This window comes from Symphodus melops (assembly GCF_947650265.1).
Source record: "Symphodus melops genome assembly, chromosome: 2".
In the NCBI taxonomy this organism is placed as follows: domain Eukaryota; kingdom Metazoa; phylum Chordata; class Actinopteri; order Labriformes; family Labridae; genus Symphodus; species Symphodus melops.
In genome coordinates, this window is record NC_136692.1 from 8294074 (window position 1) to 8311839 (window position 17766).

Sequence of the window (17766 nt, forward strand, 5' to 3'; positions counted from 1 at the left end):
ATTAAAGGACGATTATTTAAAGGATATGATGCAAAACACCAGGAAGCCCTAACAATACGTCTGAATCTGCAAGACTATCTTTAAATACAAGCAAAGGCTGGTAGACTATTAAGATGGAGCTACCTGCAGTCCAGTCTAACACATTTTACTGCCACGCCACATGCCCTACATGTTATCTAGCAGTTAACTGAACAGCTCTTCCTTTTCAGTCCACCGCTTTAGATTTGCTTGAACAAATTCACTGCCTGGATACTGTTCTCGCTTACACCATCAGGGCAAAAAACAGCCGAGCCCAGTCTAAACGAACCCTTGGCCTTTAAAAGCATTGAAGGGAGTCGATAACACCCCTGAGGTGTTCAGTGGTTGAACCCAACTGTTCACATGACATTTCAACCCCCAAAGCATTTTTTTTTTCTGTTTCGCATCTGTTGCTGGGTGCCCTCCGTGGTCACACTTCCTATTACAAAAAGTCGATACTCTTTCATAGGACGATGCAGCCAGCAGCAGACCTCTGGCACTGGCTGGAAGTTCAGGACCACGGATAGCGACGGTGCTGCATTCAGCCGTGTAATCACACATGAACCAGCAGCACTCACACACACACATAGTACACACACACTTTAGTTCTCCCTTTACACTAAATGCTGGCTGCTGTGGTTCTGTGTTCTTTTGCTTTATAGCTTCCCCAGAGAGGACAAACAACATGAGCGTATTATTTTTTATTGACTATCTCCGTTAGCACTACACAATTACACTCCACTCATATTAGTCTTCTTTTTGTACCAACATGTTTCAGTCCAATGTTTAAGAGGGGGCGCTGGTGGCCGTGTGCTTAGCTTGCACACCCCAGGTGCAGAGGTCACAGTCCTCAAAGCCGGCAGCCTCGGGTTCAAATCTGACCTGTGGCTAATTTCCTGCATGTCATTTCCCACTCCCTCGCCCCCATTTCTAACTCCATCTCCTGTCTCTCCATGAAAGACATAAAAGCCCTAAAATAAATATTAATGTTCAGAGAACAGGCCAAAGAACTCTTTAGGTTTGATTTAATTGTAGGTAAACAGACTTCATATAGTAAGAATGGTGAAAAATAACTCACTATATTTAGTTCAATTAAATCCAATCATGAGTGCTACTCTCTATATATTCCACTCCACCGGGAAATGTTGTTTTTTTTAACTGAACGTTTATTTGACAACTTTTGTTAAAAGCTCACTTTAAGATTTTACACAGAGAGTGTCAACTATTTACACCTTTGTGATGAAGTCGGACATCCAAGTATATTTGTAAAAGGTAATGTGTAACTCGGAATAATTACTCAAGCATTCCAATTAACTACAAGTTAGAGGTACACATGTTTTACTTTCTCCATGTTAAGTTTCTCCTCATTTCTATTTCACTACATTTCTCTGAGAAACATAGTATTTACACAAAAATATTAAATGACAAATTGAAATGACGGTCACACTTCAGATTTACATTTTAGATGCTGCCTTTAAAATCCTTAACTCCACAATGAAGAACTAAGAGCATAATGTTAAATCACTACCACTCGGCGTCTCTGACCCGCAGCCACCACCATCAGACGGTGTCGTCCCCACAACCACCACCATCCTCATTCATGCACGGCCTGCTCCGACCTCCACCTCAGCGGCAAGGAAGTGTGGACAGCAGGAACACGAGGAAAACAAAGGACAAATCCTTCCTCTATCTTATCCCATATCTCTCATCCCATTTTTCTTATCAAAGAGTGAGGTCTTTCCCCTGCTCTTTTGTAAAGCGTCGCCACGTGTCACTTGTTGTGAATCGAAGTTATACAAATAAAGATTGAATGACTTATTAATGAAGAAAAAGACAACATAAAACATGACAGCAAACGGTGACAACTTCACTTGCGCCGTATGTCCGTACAAAAAAAAAGTGTTTGAAACTGCAGGCTTGTAAGTCAAGTGAAATAAGACTGTAAGAGAAAGTCACATCTTTCACCCCACTACAGAAAGAATTCCACCTGATACTTTTTTTTTTAACCGTAATGAAAGGGCTCCTGTGAGCTCAGACTGTATGAATAGTATCCGAGTGTGCTTTGTTATGGACAAGATTAACTGAGGATAAAAAAGCTTGTGGGCAATATGGAATAAAATATATTGTGTCTACTGCTGCACAAATGCAAAGAGACTATTAGACATAATAGACTACCTGCTTATGCTAGACTACTTAAATGGGATGTTATCTCCTTGAATACTGAGCACTGAAAAATGTATCAAAGGAGCTCTGAGTTGCTGCCCTGTCATCTTTTTAAGGTAGTGTATGATAATAGCATATAAGCTCTTTCATTGCAGCAGTGACATTCTCCTGAACAAATGGTTTTCACCTCAGATGTGCACTCTAATTCTAGGCACAGAGATGTTTAGCTTTGAGGAACTGCCTCCAAGTAATCCCGAGTCTATTAAAACCAATCTGATCACACAGAGTTCAGATCACGGGATGCTGTTATGATAACTGCAGTGTGCCTAACCTCTCTCCTCCAGAAAATGCCACAGCACTGGGACTAAGTAATGGATTTATGTAATGTTAGCACTTACTGACATTATAGCGCAGAGCTAACTCCATACCGGTGAAAGTTAAATGAAAGCCTTTGTTTTATTCCCTGGCGTCCAAGCACAGCGAGTTAAAATGCTTCTGTTTCTTTATGAACAGCGTGGAAGGTTGATGAAGAATACAGAGTCCATATTTTAGCAGGTATGTCGAGTTCAAACAAGATTTAAAGTCCTGGCTAATGAAATAAGATGAAACATGACTTTAATGAAAGCATATCTTGGCACTTTTATTGATTTGATTTTTTTCAATAAAGTACCACTAGAACATACTTTAAAGGCGCTACATGCAAAAAGTCTTTTTGAATTTAGCCAGTGTATACAATTGCATGTTCATATAAGGTAATAAATCAAACCTATGTTGTGTGCTTCTATGTGGGTATATATGCAAGTGTATTTTTTTTTTTACATCTTTCTATACTGCTTATTTACTTTCAAAAAGATCATGCACAACTGGCGTCATGTACACAGATAAAGCTAACAGAATTCCTCTCCAGCCATGCTAGCAGCACTATGAGGCAGAGCTTTGAACTAAATGTGAACATCAGCATGCAAACATGTTAGCAATGTGGACACTAACATGCTTATGTAAAGCAGGTATACTGATTATAATGTGTTCAGCATCTGTAATTTTTTTTTTTTTTTACATTTGCAAATGAGTAAAACCACAGAGTACAGTTAAGCAACACATTTGGTCTTGAGCCAAAGAGGTGGAAAAATTCACACTTGATTTGAAGTTGTATGTAAATAAAAGAAATCAAACTATATCAAACAGACAGTCAGGAATAAGTACCTGACTTTACTAGAAACATCAGACATCAAAGATCAGAAAAAAGGGTGGGAAGAAGTGCATTTACACATTTTATCTTGTTATGTTCTCTGAGATGAGATTAGGTGTCAGAATAAGTCTGTTTAAGTCATCCTCCGGGGATCATGAATGTCTCACTTAAATATTATAATCTGCTCGCTTGCTAAATTATAGCAGTCAGGACTGCCACCTTTTATACAGCAAAGACATCACATTTTGCGTAAAAAGGAAAGAATTCCATGTAAAAAAAAATAGAACAGATCTACTCTGACTGTCTCATTTTTGCTCTTTTATTTAAATTGTTGTTAGCATTACTCCAGCTGTTGTGGTTGTGTGTGTGATACCTAATGTTTTTTTCATTGCTAAAGTAAAAGCCTTGTGCCCCAGAGAAGGTTAAATATTTCTCTTCATACTGAATGTAACCCCTTGGCGGTGTTATTTTCAGGTTTTCTCTTGGACAGGCTGTGGGAGTTGTGCTTGCAGGTGGGTGCCTGATAGAGTTGAAGAGGCAGTGAGGAGTGACTGGTGACTGCCCTCTGAGACGACTACCTGCAGGTTGGGCTGGCCAGTCTGTTACACACACACACACACACACACACACACACACACACACACACACACACACACACACACACACACACACACACACACACACACACACACACGTATGCATGTATATATGTATATATATATATATATATATATATATATATATACACATATATACACACATACACATATATTAAAATAAATATATGCACACAATATGTTCATCTGTTAACCAAATAACAAACATGATGCTATACTGAGAGCAATCTTCAAAAGATTATGGTGTCTTTTGTGAGATTAAGCTTGAATTAGACAACATTAAAAAAGGGGGCATTACCATAACAACATATTTTATTTCCTGATGGGTGAAGCTGTATTGTACAGTTGATTTTTTTCTGAACTGTGCAAGGGTCAAAGCACTGACAAAAACTAAACACACCTCAATGGATCATCTAATTCTGCTCCTTACATGTTGGTTTACGGGTTTCGATTATCAATGGTCGAAACACATAAAACAACTTTTGTCCTCTAGTCTCAGACAGGGTCTTTAGGTGGCCAGAGCCCATTCAGAAGTAATGTGTGTATCTCTGTTGTTATTATTCTGCTATAAGCCCAATCAGTTAAGTGCAGTACCCTCACCCTTAATTGAAAATCAGTAGACATTTTTTGTTCATCTCTGGATTTACAAAGGGAAGTCTAAATTTAGACTCTTTTTTTTTTTTTTTAGATCTAAACACATTTTTCTTGACCAGGTATATTCAGGTGTTAAATGTTTTTCGTGCAACATCTACCTGACAGCAAAGAATATGGTCATTTTTTTCTTCAACATGAAATATGTCTCACTTCACGTACAGTAGCTCCTCAAAGTCTCAACGCCTTGGCATTCTGTCAACCAACTATGCAGCCCACACTGTTTGAGAGTAAATAATAGAAGAAGCTGATCCATAGCAGGAAATCCACTGAGATGCAGAGGCTGCCATTGCTGTTTGAAATACAAAAGCATTTAAAAGCAACCATGATCTAGAGAGGTTATACAGGAAATAATGCAGTGGGTCTGCAAGACAAAACCTGAGTTTTTATTTTTTTCATTTAAATATGGTAGATCACATTTTTTTATAGATCCTCATAGCAGTAATATGCATATTTATCCTACAAGAAACACATTTGTATTCAGCCTTAAGTGCTGTGTTGTACTTTTGACTAATACCTTTTTAAGTTTAAGGATGCAAAGCAGTTTTTTTTTTTTTTTTTGAGAAATCCTACGAAAGCCAGTGTTGCACAAGAACCGGAGAAATCCATCTGCCTCCCCCAAATCATATTCTGACATGTCTCACAGTAAAATCTCCCCCCCAGGCACTAGATGAGGGAACATCTTCCATCTAAACCTGGATACAATAGGGCCTGTAAGACACCGCAAAATGGATTGGGAGTGCTAAAACCACAGAAACCTCTGCCGGAAACACGACTTTCTATAAATACAGGATACTCGCTTCAGCTGCCAAGTTCGTTATTTTTTTTTCTCTCTCTCTCTCTCTCTTTTCTGTCATATTGGGCTCTGCATAGTTATATATACTACATCATCATTTCGACACTGGGCAAATGAAAGGAAAATAGCACAACTAAGAAAAATGAAAGCAGCGGAAGCGTGGTTCGTCTTTTGAAGGAACATCTCTCTCCTGCTCTTCCTCTGAGAGTGGGAGTGGGTTAGGGAAGCCCGGTACCAGGCCCCGATGCTGCTGCTGCTGTTGGTGTGGCAGGTTTCCCGTGCGATCCAAAAATACTTTTGCACTCGCCCACTTTGGTCCCCAGCCGCCTGTACTCTTTGGTTTTACAACAGGGATGGGTGAGAATCATACTCAGCTCTCCAATCGTGATTGCGGAATGCCCCAGTGTTTCTTTAACCATGCCCCCAGACTCCTCCACACACACAGCACTCGCATGGCTCCCAACTTGCCCTCTTCTGTGCTGGATCCATGCTTGCAGCACTCTGACAGTCCAATTCTTGGACCTGATCCAGCTACTGTACCTGCTGTTACCTAACTGCTGAAGAAATCCGTGAACCACAAGAGATCGGTTTTTATATTTTCTTTTAATGTCTCCTCAAATGTTTCATTGAACCTTAAAAAAAAACAACAGAAATCTGCTACTATGTTAGATAACTGCAGATGTGTGTCAAAATGCAAATAACTGGGTTATTTATGTACCAGATACAGCAACAATCTCAATGGATTGAAGCTCAATAACATTCACAACAAAAATCATTATCATACAACATGGGACTAATTGCATGTACTGTTGACCAACAGAAGTTAATATGTCTACATATTCCAGGCTCTGACTCATCTGCTCCCACACTGATTTCTATTTGTTGCACTTTCTCCAATCCATTCACACAGCAGCGTGCATGAAGCAATAAGAAGGTAAATAATATGAAATAAGAGTCTCCATTACAGATTTATCAATGCACACACACACACACACACAGTCATTACAGGGACATGCAAGACAAACTGATTCAAACAAACAGCCAACATCAGACATGTGAGGAAACAGATGAAGAATGTTAAGAGCTTGCAGCTAACAAAAGTAACTATGGAAACGGCCAGCTCTACATTGCACTAGCTTCCACAGCTCTCTCCAGAAATAAAAACTGTTGGGCTAAGAGCGAATCAGGTAAAGACAAAAGATCCCGGGTGAACCTATTTATAGTGGGCCTTACATAACATACATAGACCTATGTTGGCTGAGGCAAGTTTGGTGCTCAGCAGCAAGCTTCTGGGGGGCAAAGGCAGGGTACAGAGCAGGAGATACTGGATCCTGGAGGGTTTTTTATAGAAAAACATCAAGTATAAACAGCAATTAGGACGGAGTGGATGACAATGCTGACGGCGAGTGATTAAAATAGAAGAATGAAGGCTTGCTGCTTTGATGTCAGGGAGAACAAACACTGTTACACCGTCCTGGGAGGGCAGGAGGTGTCAAGGTCCGAATCTACATACAGTGTGCTAATGATAATTGACATCTTAAACAGTCCATTGCCATGAAGCCTGAGGAACACACAAAGATATAATGCATACGTCACATGGAGCAGGAATTCTGAGTCAATCCCCCCAAAAGACTTGTTTGTTTTTTTTGTTGTTCTTTTTGTATTTGAGGCAAAAAAAAAAAACACAAAACTTTTGCCCGAAGTGTACACACACATGCACTCTTGCACACATATTAACATGTGGCCAGTGACAAAACATTTGACTTCTCCAGTGAGATATGAGCACACAAAGCCCACGTACACACAGAAAACCTGTGAGAGCGGCTGTAACGCAGGAGCAGTGATCATGGAGAAATACAGCCTGCCACCATATCTTAAATCCAAATTGAGCCATTAGCATAATTATCCACTTATACTGCTTTAATTTTGAGTAGCTCTCCATTGTAAGTAAAATGATCGCTAAGCTGTATTCAGAAAGCCTCTTTTCCACTCACAAATGCCTTATTAATTAGCTCCCTCTAGCATAAGTTCCCAGTAATTACATTCAGTACAGCAGTCATTGCTACAAGGGGGGTCTTTCTAGACACTATTAGACAACTTTATAATTACTCTGTAGATGTATAATGATTTGCATTTTTTTAAAGTCTCTTTCAACACTGAGGGGCAGCCATTTGGACACCATGTTCACACCATGTTCAGTGCACTTAGCAGTCAATTCATTGGCTGCAGGCGATCATAAAATATCCCCTATATAGAAGCGCTGATAATGTTGGGATGATATGCAAATGAATAGTCTCTGACTCATCTGTTTATTATGCAGTCACATTAGTTAGCTCTGATGCTGTTTGGCTATTATCCCATCTCACTGTGAAAAAAGGGTCTTGGGTGAGGGGGATGGATTGCGCAGTGAGTGCTTTAGTCACACAGATTGTCCGCACTCTTCAAAGAAATAAATGCATTTTCAACTGTAGTTGCATTGAGGGGATGTGGAATCCATTTCCCTCGGAGAGAAACAGCGAAAGGCAGAGGATATGGCTCATCTGTGTCCCATTCCCGAGACATTGGGATTTGCGCAAGCAGCTCAGAAGGTCAAAGAGTAGCTTGTGTCTCCTACAACATAGCCTAAAGACAGTTATTGCACATTGATACATCATACACTCATTTTCTGAGATTCGAATCTGCAAAAGATTCTGTCAGCTGACCAGTAAACCATGTTGGAAAAACAGCTTAAAGGTAGATGTGAAATATATCTAACAATGCACATACAGTAGGTGCGATGTTGCAGTGTTTGTTCATGTTCATATTCAGTATATTTTTTTTCACGAGTATAAAATCTGAGGGACATGCTGTTGCTTGAAATAAATGTGGTGAAAGAACCATCCTGTGGCTTCACAGCCTTTCTGCTGTTCTGCTAACTGATAGAGGCACTATTTTTAGCCATGTAACCTTAAAGCTCCATGCCAAGCCTTCAACTATACAACTTCACATGTAGTACATTCAAAGGATTCAGTATAGTGTAAAGGTTGGAGTGCAAGGGTCTTGCACACAGACTAAGAGCTTGTATCATCGCTCTCAGCTTCTATTTAGTGTCAAAGTATTAATATGCACATTTCCACTGCATGGCCAATGTGAGTATATATACTCACAGTATATATACTCACACTGATATATACCAGCATTTGTCAACAAGTGAAAATAATTTGCCATTGATGCCTTCCATGCCTTTTGATTTTAGCCAATTAAGCACCGAGCCCTCACAGCAACTGTGCTCCATGGAAACCATGCAAAACAGCAGCCTGACGTCAGCTAGCGGCCTTCAAGTGTGCCAGCTAAAAACGAAAGAGCTTTGAGTGACAGAGGTTGGCTGACATTTGTACTGCACATGTGAAGTATATTAACAACAGGTTGAGGCAGGTTACAATTTTGGATTTGTAGTCATAATGATGGAAAATCGATCAATAACTTCTGTTAAACCAACTATTTGAGCTGTCATTATTTTGAGTTTGAAATGCCCTGACTTTTCACTAAAGCCTTTTTGTATTTTTGTGGAGGAATAATATAAACTCTAGGCATGGTTGGGATCATAGAAAGATGAGGACAGGACACAAAAAGGGAGTCATGCTGGTTTCATCTACTGACACTACCTCACTGATGCATTATTATGATTGCTACCTAAGAAAAAAATGGCCATACATCTACTAAACGTTTAATTTATCAAAAAGATTTGCATGTTTGGTTTACTGCCTTCATTCTCACTTTTGAATTGTACATTATACGGTTATATAGTATATACAACGTAGTTTTGATTAAAGATAACCACATGTTTTTATGGGTTTGGGGATTATCTGTTCCTTTTATTAACTGTGATTAGTCACTATTGACAGACAAAAAAATATTTCAAAAATAATAAAATTATAAAGCAACAACTGAAGGATATGTTGATATTTGTGTGACACAGACCAAGCAGAGAGTGAAGCTTTCGATTCAATAAATAATTCGCTTTTATCAACGCAAATAATGAAGAAAAATAATCAAAAAGTACAGTAGTCCGAAACAAATTTAAAACATTTATTGTTTTTAACAAAACAATACTGATATCACTGTCAATGAATTAACCCTGTCCGGAAAATCACAGGCTGTGGATACAAAATACATCTGCTTTTTAAAGCAGTTATTTAAGAAATCATTGGCAAGGTTTTTTAGAACACTTCTTTTCTTGAAGACTGTGACCAAACAAAAACATATCGAAATAGTCAGTTATCACAGAAAAAAGAACTGAGGACATTTGATCAAACTGAAATGGCGCTATAAAGTACAAAGGCCCTTTTATTCATTAATTTATTCGCTTCTTTTCTCAATGAAAATCTGATCACAGAAGAGTGCATCAGGGTACAAGAATGAGAGCAGCCGTTTCCAGCAAACAAAGGAAACATGAGTCGTCATGTGTTCTATTTTTCAAAATTAAACATTTGATATTGTGGTGGTATGAAGTTGTGAGGTATATGAGTTCAGGGTTTCCTAAATGCATCTTAAGTATAAAATTGAAGCACCAGACAGTGCTTGGCACCACATAGCAAAAACAGAATAGCTGCACTTACACTTGTTTGAAATTACTCCATAGAGAATACCTGTGATTTTTTCTTCTGTTTTTAAGGTTAAACATGGCAATGCGATAAGAATTACACTAGTCTAGACTGTGAACCAGACAAAACTTCCAGAACATTATTTTTTTTTTGTAACCTGGCAGATGCATCTGGTCCCCCTCCTTCTCAGACAGATTTCCAGCCAACCTGTGTGGCTGGGCCAGTCTTTGCCGTTTATTTAGCACTGGGAAGATGTAAAACTGTTAAGCTGTAAAAAAGCCACTGAGACATTTTGGTTGGGAACCAGGATGGCTGCTGCAATGTGAAACAGTCTACCATTTCTTGTAACATCAGTATTTCCAAAGTGGACAGTAGTTCATGTTATGTACAATGAGCAAGTTCTGACTCACGTATTAACAAACCTCTGTGCATCATGTTGAAAAAGCCTATTAGTATCAGATATGAACTGAGAAGTTCCAGATGTAATCTCATTTGCAAATTAGTCTGTTTAGACATTTATCCTGGATCTTGCCCTCATAGATTTGAAGAGTTTCCATCATTTGTGTCCTGAAAAGGTTTTTGTTTTGGATAAATTAAAAAGGAAAACTTCTCAGAACAAATGAGTTGAATACAAAGTGTCAGTACTGTTCAGCCATCATTAATACTGTCAGGGCAGACCAGCCGGTGAAGGGGTGGCTCCCTTGGCCCCTGCCAGTGCTGTCATTGTACTGTTCCCAAATATAACCTGTTTCAATGTACTGTCTATAAACATTGTTGATAATATTAGTCCTGAGTTCCTCATAAAGAGCAGCTGCTTTCTCTTTGTAAGGTCCTTCTGTGTTGCCATAGTGGTGCAGGGCTCTGACTGCCAAGTAGTTAATGTTAATCCATATGGGTCCCCTCCAGTAGGGGGCATCATGTTCGGTGTTTCGCTTCATATACATTGGATCGGACTTAGAAAGTGAACGCAGGCCGTAGGGTGTCCACAGCTTATTTGAGTCTCTCATGTCGCGAAGGATGTGTTCCAGTTTGGGTGAATCCGGTGTAAGAATGTGCAGTAAGAAAGGGAACAAGCTAATGTAACCCAAAGCATTAACAAACTGCTGCTTGGGAGCCCGGCGGACAGAGCGCACAAGGCGCGCCACAGGGAACTGATGTCGAGGTTGTCCGGGTGGCACGTACACCTTCTCCTGCTGCAAGGACACAGCCTGGGTGTGGTTTCCAAAATCACTGAAAGTCTTGAGTTGTTCTGACCAGTGGAGCTCATTCAGCAGGTTGTTGTCACTGAGTACTTTGTGGGACAGTTCGTAGTCCTGATGTGACTCACCTAAAAGCCGGGCAACACTGGCCATGATGCCTGAAGACAAGGCCATCCAGCAGTGTAAATCTACATGGCGCTCATCTGCAGATGGGTGTGAGGCCCGAGGGTAGTCGTCCAGGCCAGAGGTCAATGTTTTGGGATTGAGGAAAAGATTGGTGTCCTTGTCACGTCCACGCCAACGGTAAGAGTTTGGCAGGGGTCCTGTCTGTGTGGTGTTGTACCATTCGAACCAGGTTTTCAGTCTGGGGAAGAGTCTCCGGAGAAAGGGCAAGGTTGCTTGAGACGCAGTCTTATCTGGATTTGAAGAAAGCTGTTCAATAAGCTCCTGAAGAGCCAAGAACAGAGTAGGTGGGTTGGCGTTCTCGTTGCGCTGAACGACAAACTCGGCTGGGACTTTACTGCGAGCCTCGTCTCCCAGGATCTGCTCTCTGGGGATCCAGCCCTCCATATTCATCAGGTCCATCCAGTGAGCAATAGCCTCCCTGGTCACCTGGGGATCCCACTTGCTGAGCAGCAGCTGGTGAAAGCCTTCATCCCAAAGGAAGCCTCTGGGAAAGAAGGAGCGTGATGGTACCGCAGTGAATAAAGCCCCTTCAGGGTATAGTAGTGGGTATTCATTGTAGACAGACTGAACTACCGACTGGCCGTAGAAATAGCCCACTCCACCAAGCATGTTGCTGAGTGCTGCTTTGGCAAACTTGATATGTGAATGGCCATAGCCTTTGCTCTCAAGCCCAAAAGTCTTTTCAAACTTTGCGTCAAACTCTGATTTCCTCTTCTCCAGCTCCTGAGTCATGAATGAGCCTACGAGTTGGTTAGGACGGTTGTGAAAGCTGCCAGACTCAAACAAGACTTCCATCTGGAATGGCGTCTGGACTGTCACCTGGTGGACCACAAAGTCGCTGTCTTTCCTTTTGTCTGCAGGATTCTGTTGGGTTTGGTGGTGAGGGGGCTTGTAGGTGTCTACGGCTATGTAATGTCTCTTCTCACCAGAAGGCGAGCTGTATACAAACCTGCGGTTCAGACTGTGCTTGACAATGTCTGTCAGCTTCTCCAAGCCGGGGGAGACGGTCTGAAGATAGTTGTAACTGAAAAGACAAACAACTTCATGGTCAACTGGCCTTTGTTTGATCAAACTGGAAATCCAAATAGTGACAACAGCCTTTTAAGTTGTTTTAGTCAACCACTAATATGCAAGTGATCTCAGCTGTACTAGCTATGTTTGTGAAACCTTAGCACATTGTGTCATAGCTTAGAGGCATGTTGTAAGCTTTGCAGTCTCATACTGTACTGGTGAGTCAGGCGTTAGGCCAACAGTCACAGTAAAAATCAAATTGTGTGCTCCCACTTGCACATCCATGTTCCTACAATAAATCTTATTTCAAACCATGTGTATCATTTCCATCAAAGCATACCATACCTTTCAATGTTGCTATGCTGGTCTTCTCTGGCCCTCATGCAAGTGTGAAATACTGGAGCTCCCTGTGAGTCCTGATCCACTCAATATAAAAAAATACTGCAACGACGAAGTGAATGAACCCTGTCACTTATTAACATGACCGCTTGGTGCCACCTCAAAAAGGAAGAGCAGAGCCCTTACATAAAGGGTTCTTTTTTTTTTTTTCTTTCTTTCTTTTAAAAACCAAAATAGGTAATCATGTGCTGCTATTATCCAGATGACAACATCCAGAAATTTGGAAGTAGATGAAATCCTAATTCCTACTAATACGAGTGTGCTGTTGGATTAATAAACTGATGGAACAAAGACTAAACATTCTCATTTTGCTGCCATCTAGTGGTGGGACTTTCTATTAACCGCATTAGTAATGTATAGTCACACTACATTAAAGCATAGCATGACTAAGTACAATCCAAAGTTCATACATCTGATGGCAAGAATTAGGAGAGTTGCCACAGACTTCAGCATTTGAGTCATTCAGACTTTCTTTCATGACGGTTTGTGTGTTTGCCTGATCAGACTGAGCACTAGCAGTTAGTATACAGTGTTTCCCCTCCTGCTTACTTCTACATTGTCACTCATTGCTGAAGCCTTCACTGCTGTATTTTTGCATTTTTTTACCTGGCATATTTAGCGCTGGATAATTCCCCAGTAACCGGCTTTCGGAAGGTAAGCTTAAAGTTGCCGAGCTCCTCGGAGAAACCAGTGATGGATGCAAGGCGGTTTCTCTCCTCGACGTGAGCCTCCAGTGAGCCCTGTGTGTCTGCCGCCGCGTACAACATCAGGGAGATGACAGGCGCTTGAGGGGCAGAGCTCTGGAAGGAAGTCACAAAAAGCATTGATTTTATAATAAGCCTCAGTGTCAATTTCCCGATAAACTTTTTTTTTGGTAATGGAGAGGATATCTGTACATGTAGTAGAATAACTCTTCAGTACTCACATGCTGTTTAGCAGTGATCCTCCAGGTCCAGTCTCCTCCATGATCCCCTCCCATCTTCTTGACAAACTCTGTGGTTAGTGTGAAATCATTATCTCTGATTTCCTGGACGCCAAAGGTAATCCCATCGTGCATCAGCCAGCCATAGCCTTGCAAGCGATCCCCTTGCTCACAAGTGTGCCTCAAGTTTACATCCAGGTCAGAGAACTGACGCATCCACATCATGCCTGGGGAGACGTAACCATGAGAGAAGAAACATTCAGTTAGACAGCACAAAGAATTAGAAAAAAAATGTTCACTTGAGATGTTTGTCCCAAAAAATCATTGGCTAAATGCAAGTGTTTCACCAGCCAATTTAGTTTTGAGGACAGCAGCGCTTAATTATCAGTCTCAACTCAATATTGGAAAATATTGTGCCATTTGTGCTCTCGGCTAATTAACAATATTGGTCATCCAAATTGGCTGACAGGGTAAACAGTGCTAAGAACTGTGGCCAAAATGTACTTGAATTTGACAAGTGCCTGGGCTTTTTTCCCAAACCTGTCCCTGATGTAGTGTCAATTCAACTGTGAAGACTTGGTTATTACAGCAGTGCAAATATTTAGTTAAAGCAAGGGATTCAATATTAGAGGGATAATCCTTCTCTGAAACGGTTTTCTATGATTTGAGATACTGTGACTCTCACATTAAAGTTAGTATCCACTGTATAGTGCTCACTCTGTCTTTGGTACATCTGCATTATATTTTTTATAATCTCAGTTTAAATTCAGATAAAAACACTGGGTGAAGGGAATAAATCATAATTAAAATACATACATATTTATGATTACCTAAGTGACCAATACTCCCCTTCCTGCTTTATCCCCACAGGCGATAAATCCCCAAAAATGACTCAATATGACATCATGTACTGTGAATCAGAGTCATCAGTCTCATTCTCTTTGATCATACTAAACATGCTTAGACCAGTTAATGTTTAAAGACCAAGTTACTTTGGTTTGAGCTCTGCTTCAGGTGCCACAGATGTAATTATCTGAACTATGAGGACTAGATAAGCCTACCTGTCACGACTGAACTGGGACTTCTGGTTTTCATGCCAAAGTAGACCTGAGGCCTGTATGAGCCCCAGAACCGGTCTGGGGAAACTTTGGCACTGCTGCTATTAGCATCCAGGACAGGAGATGACGGATGCAGGGTCACCACACGTTTGGCCAGGCTTGACCGCATATAGAGGGCGTAAAAGAACCAGATCAGGCTGAATATGCAGAGGCCAATTGAGATGTTGATGAAGATTTTTCCAATATCAACTTTCTTTTTCTTCTCTTTGCGGTGAAATGCAGAGGGCTTCTCATCTTTCCGTGGAGGCGGAGCAGCTTCACCGGTCACCACCCTCTTCCTCTGCCTGCCCATCCTGCCCTTCTGAAGCTGGGGACACAGGTGGAGAGAGGAACAGGTTTTAGTTTCACAAATGTAGAGGAGGGAGGAGGCCTTGGGCTAGACCCAGGACATGCTGGAGAGACTATGTCTCTCGACTGGCCTGGGAACGCCTCAGGGTCGGGGGGGGGGGGGGGGGGGGGCGCACCCTAGTCTTCATGGAGCATGTTGTACTTTCTCTCTCCACATAACCTCTCAATATAGAGGCTCAAAAGCCCAAAACATATTATTCATGCTACAGACTAGAAACAAGTTTAACTTAAAATGAGTTTTTTATTTTGTTAAATTGCGGGTAACACAATACTGATGAAAATCAGTATTAAGTAGCTGCTTATTTGCATGACCACAGTCTATAGCTAACAGGCCAATAACTAAGACTTTGCTCTCATTACCATCTTAATAAATACTTATTGATAGTAAGTTAAGGAGTTGTTGAACATGAATAATGATCTGAACTTCTACCTTATAAGGGCCATACTACGAAAAGAACAAGGGCAAACTGTTAGTTAAAAAAAAATAAAACTCATGAGCTAAATTGACAAGCAAGCGAAACATAAACCAGACTGACGTGAACCTTTGAATGGTGCATGGTTGCCGATGGCGCAATTACGGCCGAGACCATTTAAAAATAACGCTCGCTAACTAGGCAATGTGTCAGATTCAAGTAGCGTCAAGAGACACCTGCTCTGGCCATAAAACAGAAGTTGGTGCTTCTTCTCTCCAGCAATGCAAACGTAGCCTGTAAGGCTGCACGCTGCTCGATAGTGATGTCGTAATGCTAACAGTTTCAACATAAACGGCCAGTTTCTGCAGTACAATATGGCTCTAACAAGACAGCTGCTGGTAGGATACTGGCTCGGTACCTGGGTATGCTTTAAAGTTAATTCATTAAATGGTTACCAACCTGTGAAAAATGGCAGAGTCTCAGCTGCGGCTCATTATCCGTTGCTAGCTTACGAGCCACTTCCTAGTTACAACTCGTTTTGACTGACGTGTAGCCCGCTCCTTAGTGTGCTTATTTGACGTCATCAAGTACACGCCTTCTTCCTTATCGAGCTACCAAACACATTTTAAATGTATATATACTCAACAAAAATATAAACGCAACACTTTTGTTTTTGCTCCCATTTGTCATGAGATGGACTCAAAGATCTAAAATTCATTCCAGATACACAATATTACCATTTCTCTCAAACATTGTTCATAAATCTGTCTAAATGTGTGATAGTGAGCACTTTTGCTTTGCTGAGACAATCCATCCCACCTCACAGGTGTGCCACATCAAGATGCTCATCAGACACCATGATTAGTGCATAGGTGTACCTTAGACTGTCCACAATAAAAGGCCACCCTGAAATGTGCAGTTTTGTCTCACAGCAAAATGCCACAGATGGCGCAAGCATTGAGGGAGCGTGCAATTGGCATGCTGACAGCAGGAATGTCAACCAGATCTGTTGCTCGGGCATTGAATGTTCATTTCTCCACCATAAGCCGTCTCCAAAGGCGTTTCAGAGAATATGGCAGTACATCCAACCGGCCTCACAACCGCAGACCACGTGTAACCACACCAGCCCAGGACCTCCACATCCAGCAGGTTCACCTCCAAGATCGTCTGAGACCAGCTACTCAGACAGCTGCTGAAACAATTGGTTTGCATAACCAAAGAATTTCTGCACAAACTGTCAGAAACCGTCTCAGGGAAGCTCAACTGCATGCTCGTCGTCCTCATCGGGGTCTTAACCTGACTCCAGATCGTCGCCGTAACAGACTTGAGTGGGCAAATGCTCACATTCGATGGCGTCTGGCACGTTGGAGAGGTGTTCTCTTCACGGATGAATCTCGGTTTACATTGTTCAGGGCAGATGGCAGACAGCGTGTGTGGCGTCGTGTGGGTGAGCGCTTTGCTGATGTCAATGTTGTGGATCGAGTGGCCCATGGTGGTGGTGGGGTTATGGTATGGGCAGGCATCTGTTATGGACGAAGAACACAGGTGCATTTTATTGATGGCATTTTGAATGCACAGAGATACCGTGATGAGATCCTGAGGCCCATTGTTGTGCCATACATCCATGAACATCACCTCATGTTTCAGCAAGATAATGCACGGCCCCATGTTGCAAGGATCTGTACACAATTCTTGGAAGCTGAAAATGTCCCAGTTCTTGCATGGCCAGCATACTCACCGGACATGTCACCCATTGAGCATGTTTGGGATGTGCTTGACCGGCGTATACGACAGCGCGTACCAGTTCCCACTAATATCCAGCAACTTCGCACAGCCATTGAAGAGGAGTGGACCAACATTCCACAGGCCACAATTGACAATCTGATAAACTCTATGCGAAGAAGATGTGTTGCACTGCATGAGGCAAATGGTGGTCACACCAGATACTGACTGGTTCTGAGTCCCCAGACCCTCAATAAAGCAAAAACTGCACATTTCAGGGTGGCCTTTTATTGTGGACAGTCTAAGGTACACCTATGCACTAATCATGGTGTCTGATGAGCATCTTGATGTGGCACACCTGTGAGGTGGGATGGATTGTCTCAGCAAAGCAAAAGTGCTCACTATCACACATTTAGACAGATTTATGAACA

General features: G+C 41.5%; 1 protein-coding gene across 4 annotated transcripts; it reads right to left on the reverse strand.

Annotated features, from left to right (window-relative positions):
- Positions 1-9488: 9488 nt before the first annotated feature.
- mogs (mannosyl-oligosaccharide glucosidase) lies at positions 9489-16180 on the reverse strand. 4 transcript variants are annotated; one of them, XM_079338645.1, is made up of 5 exons: positions 16073-16180; positions 14796-15159; positions 13738-13961; positions 13419-13612; positions 9489-12426 (listed from the first exon to the last, which is right to left on the reverse strand). In XM_079338645.1, exons 2-5 carry the CDS (start codon positions 15142-15144, stop codon positions 10656-10658), a joined length of 2538 nt encoding a protein of 845 aa, XP_079194771.1. In that variant the 5' UTR covers positions 15145-15159; positions 16073-16180; the 3' UTR covers positions 9489-10655. The 4 variants fall into 4 exon arrangements, with proteins under 4 accessions (XP_079194771.1, XP_079194772.1, XP_079194770.1 ...); XM_079338646.1 differs by lacking the exon at positions 16073-16180 and adding an exon at positions 15850-16039; XM_079338644.1 differs by lacking the exon at positions 16073-16180 and adding an exon at positions 15743-15843.
- Positions 16181-17766: the final 1586 nt, after the last annotated feature.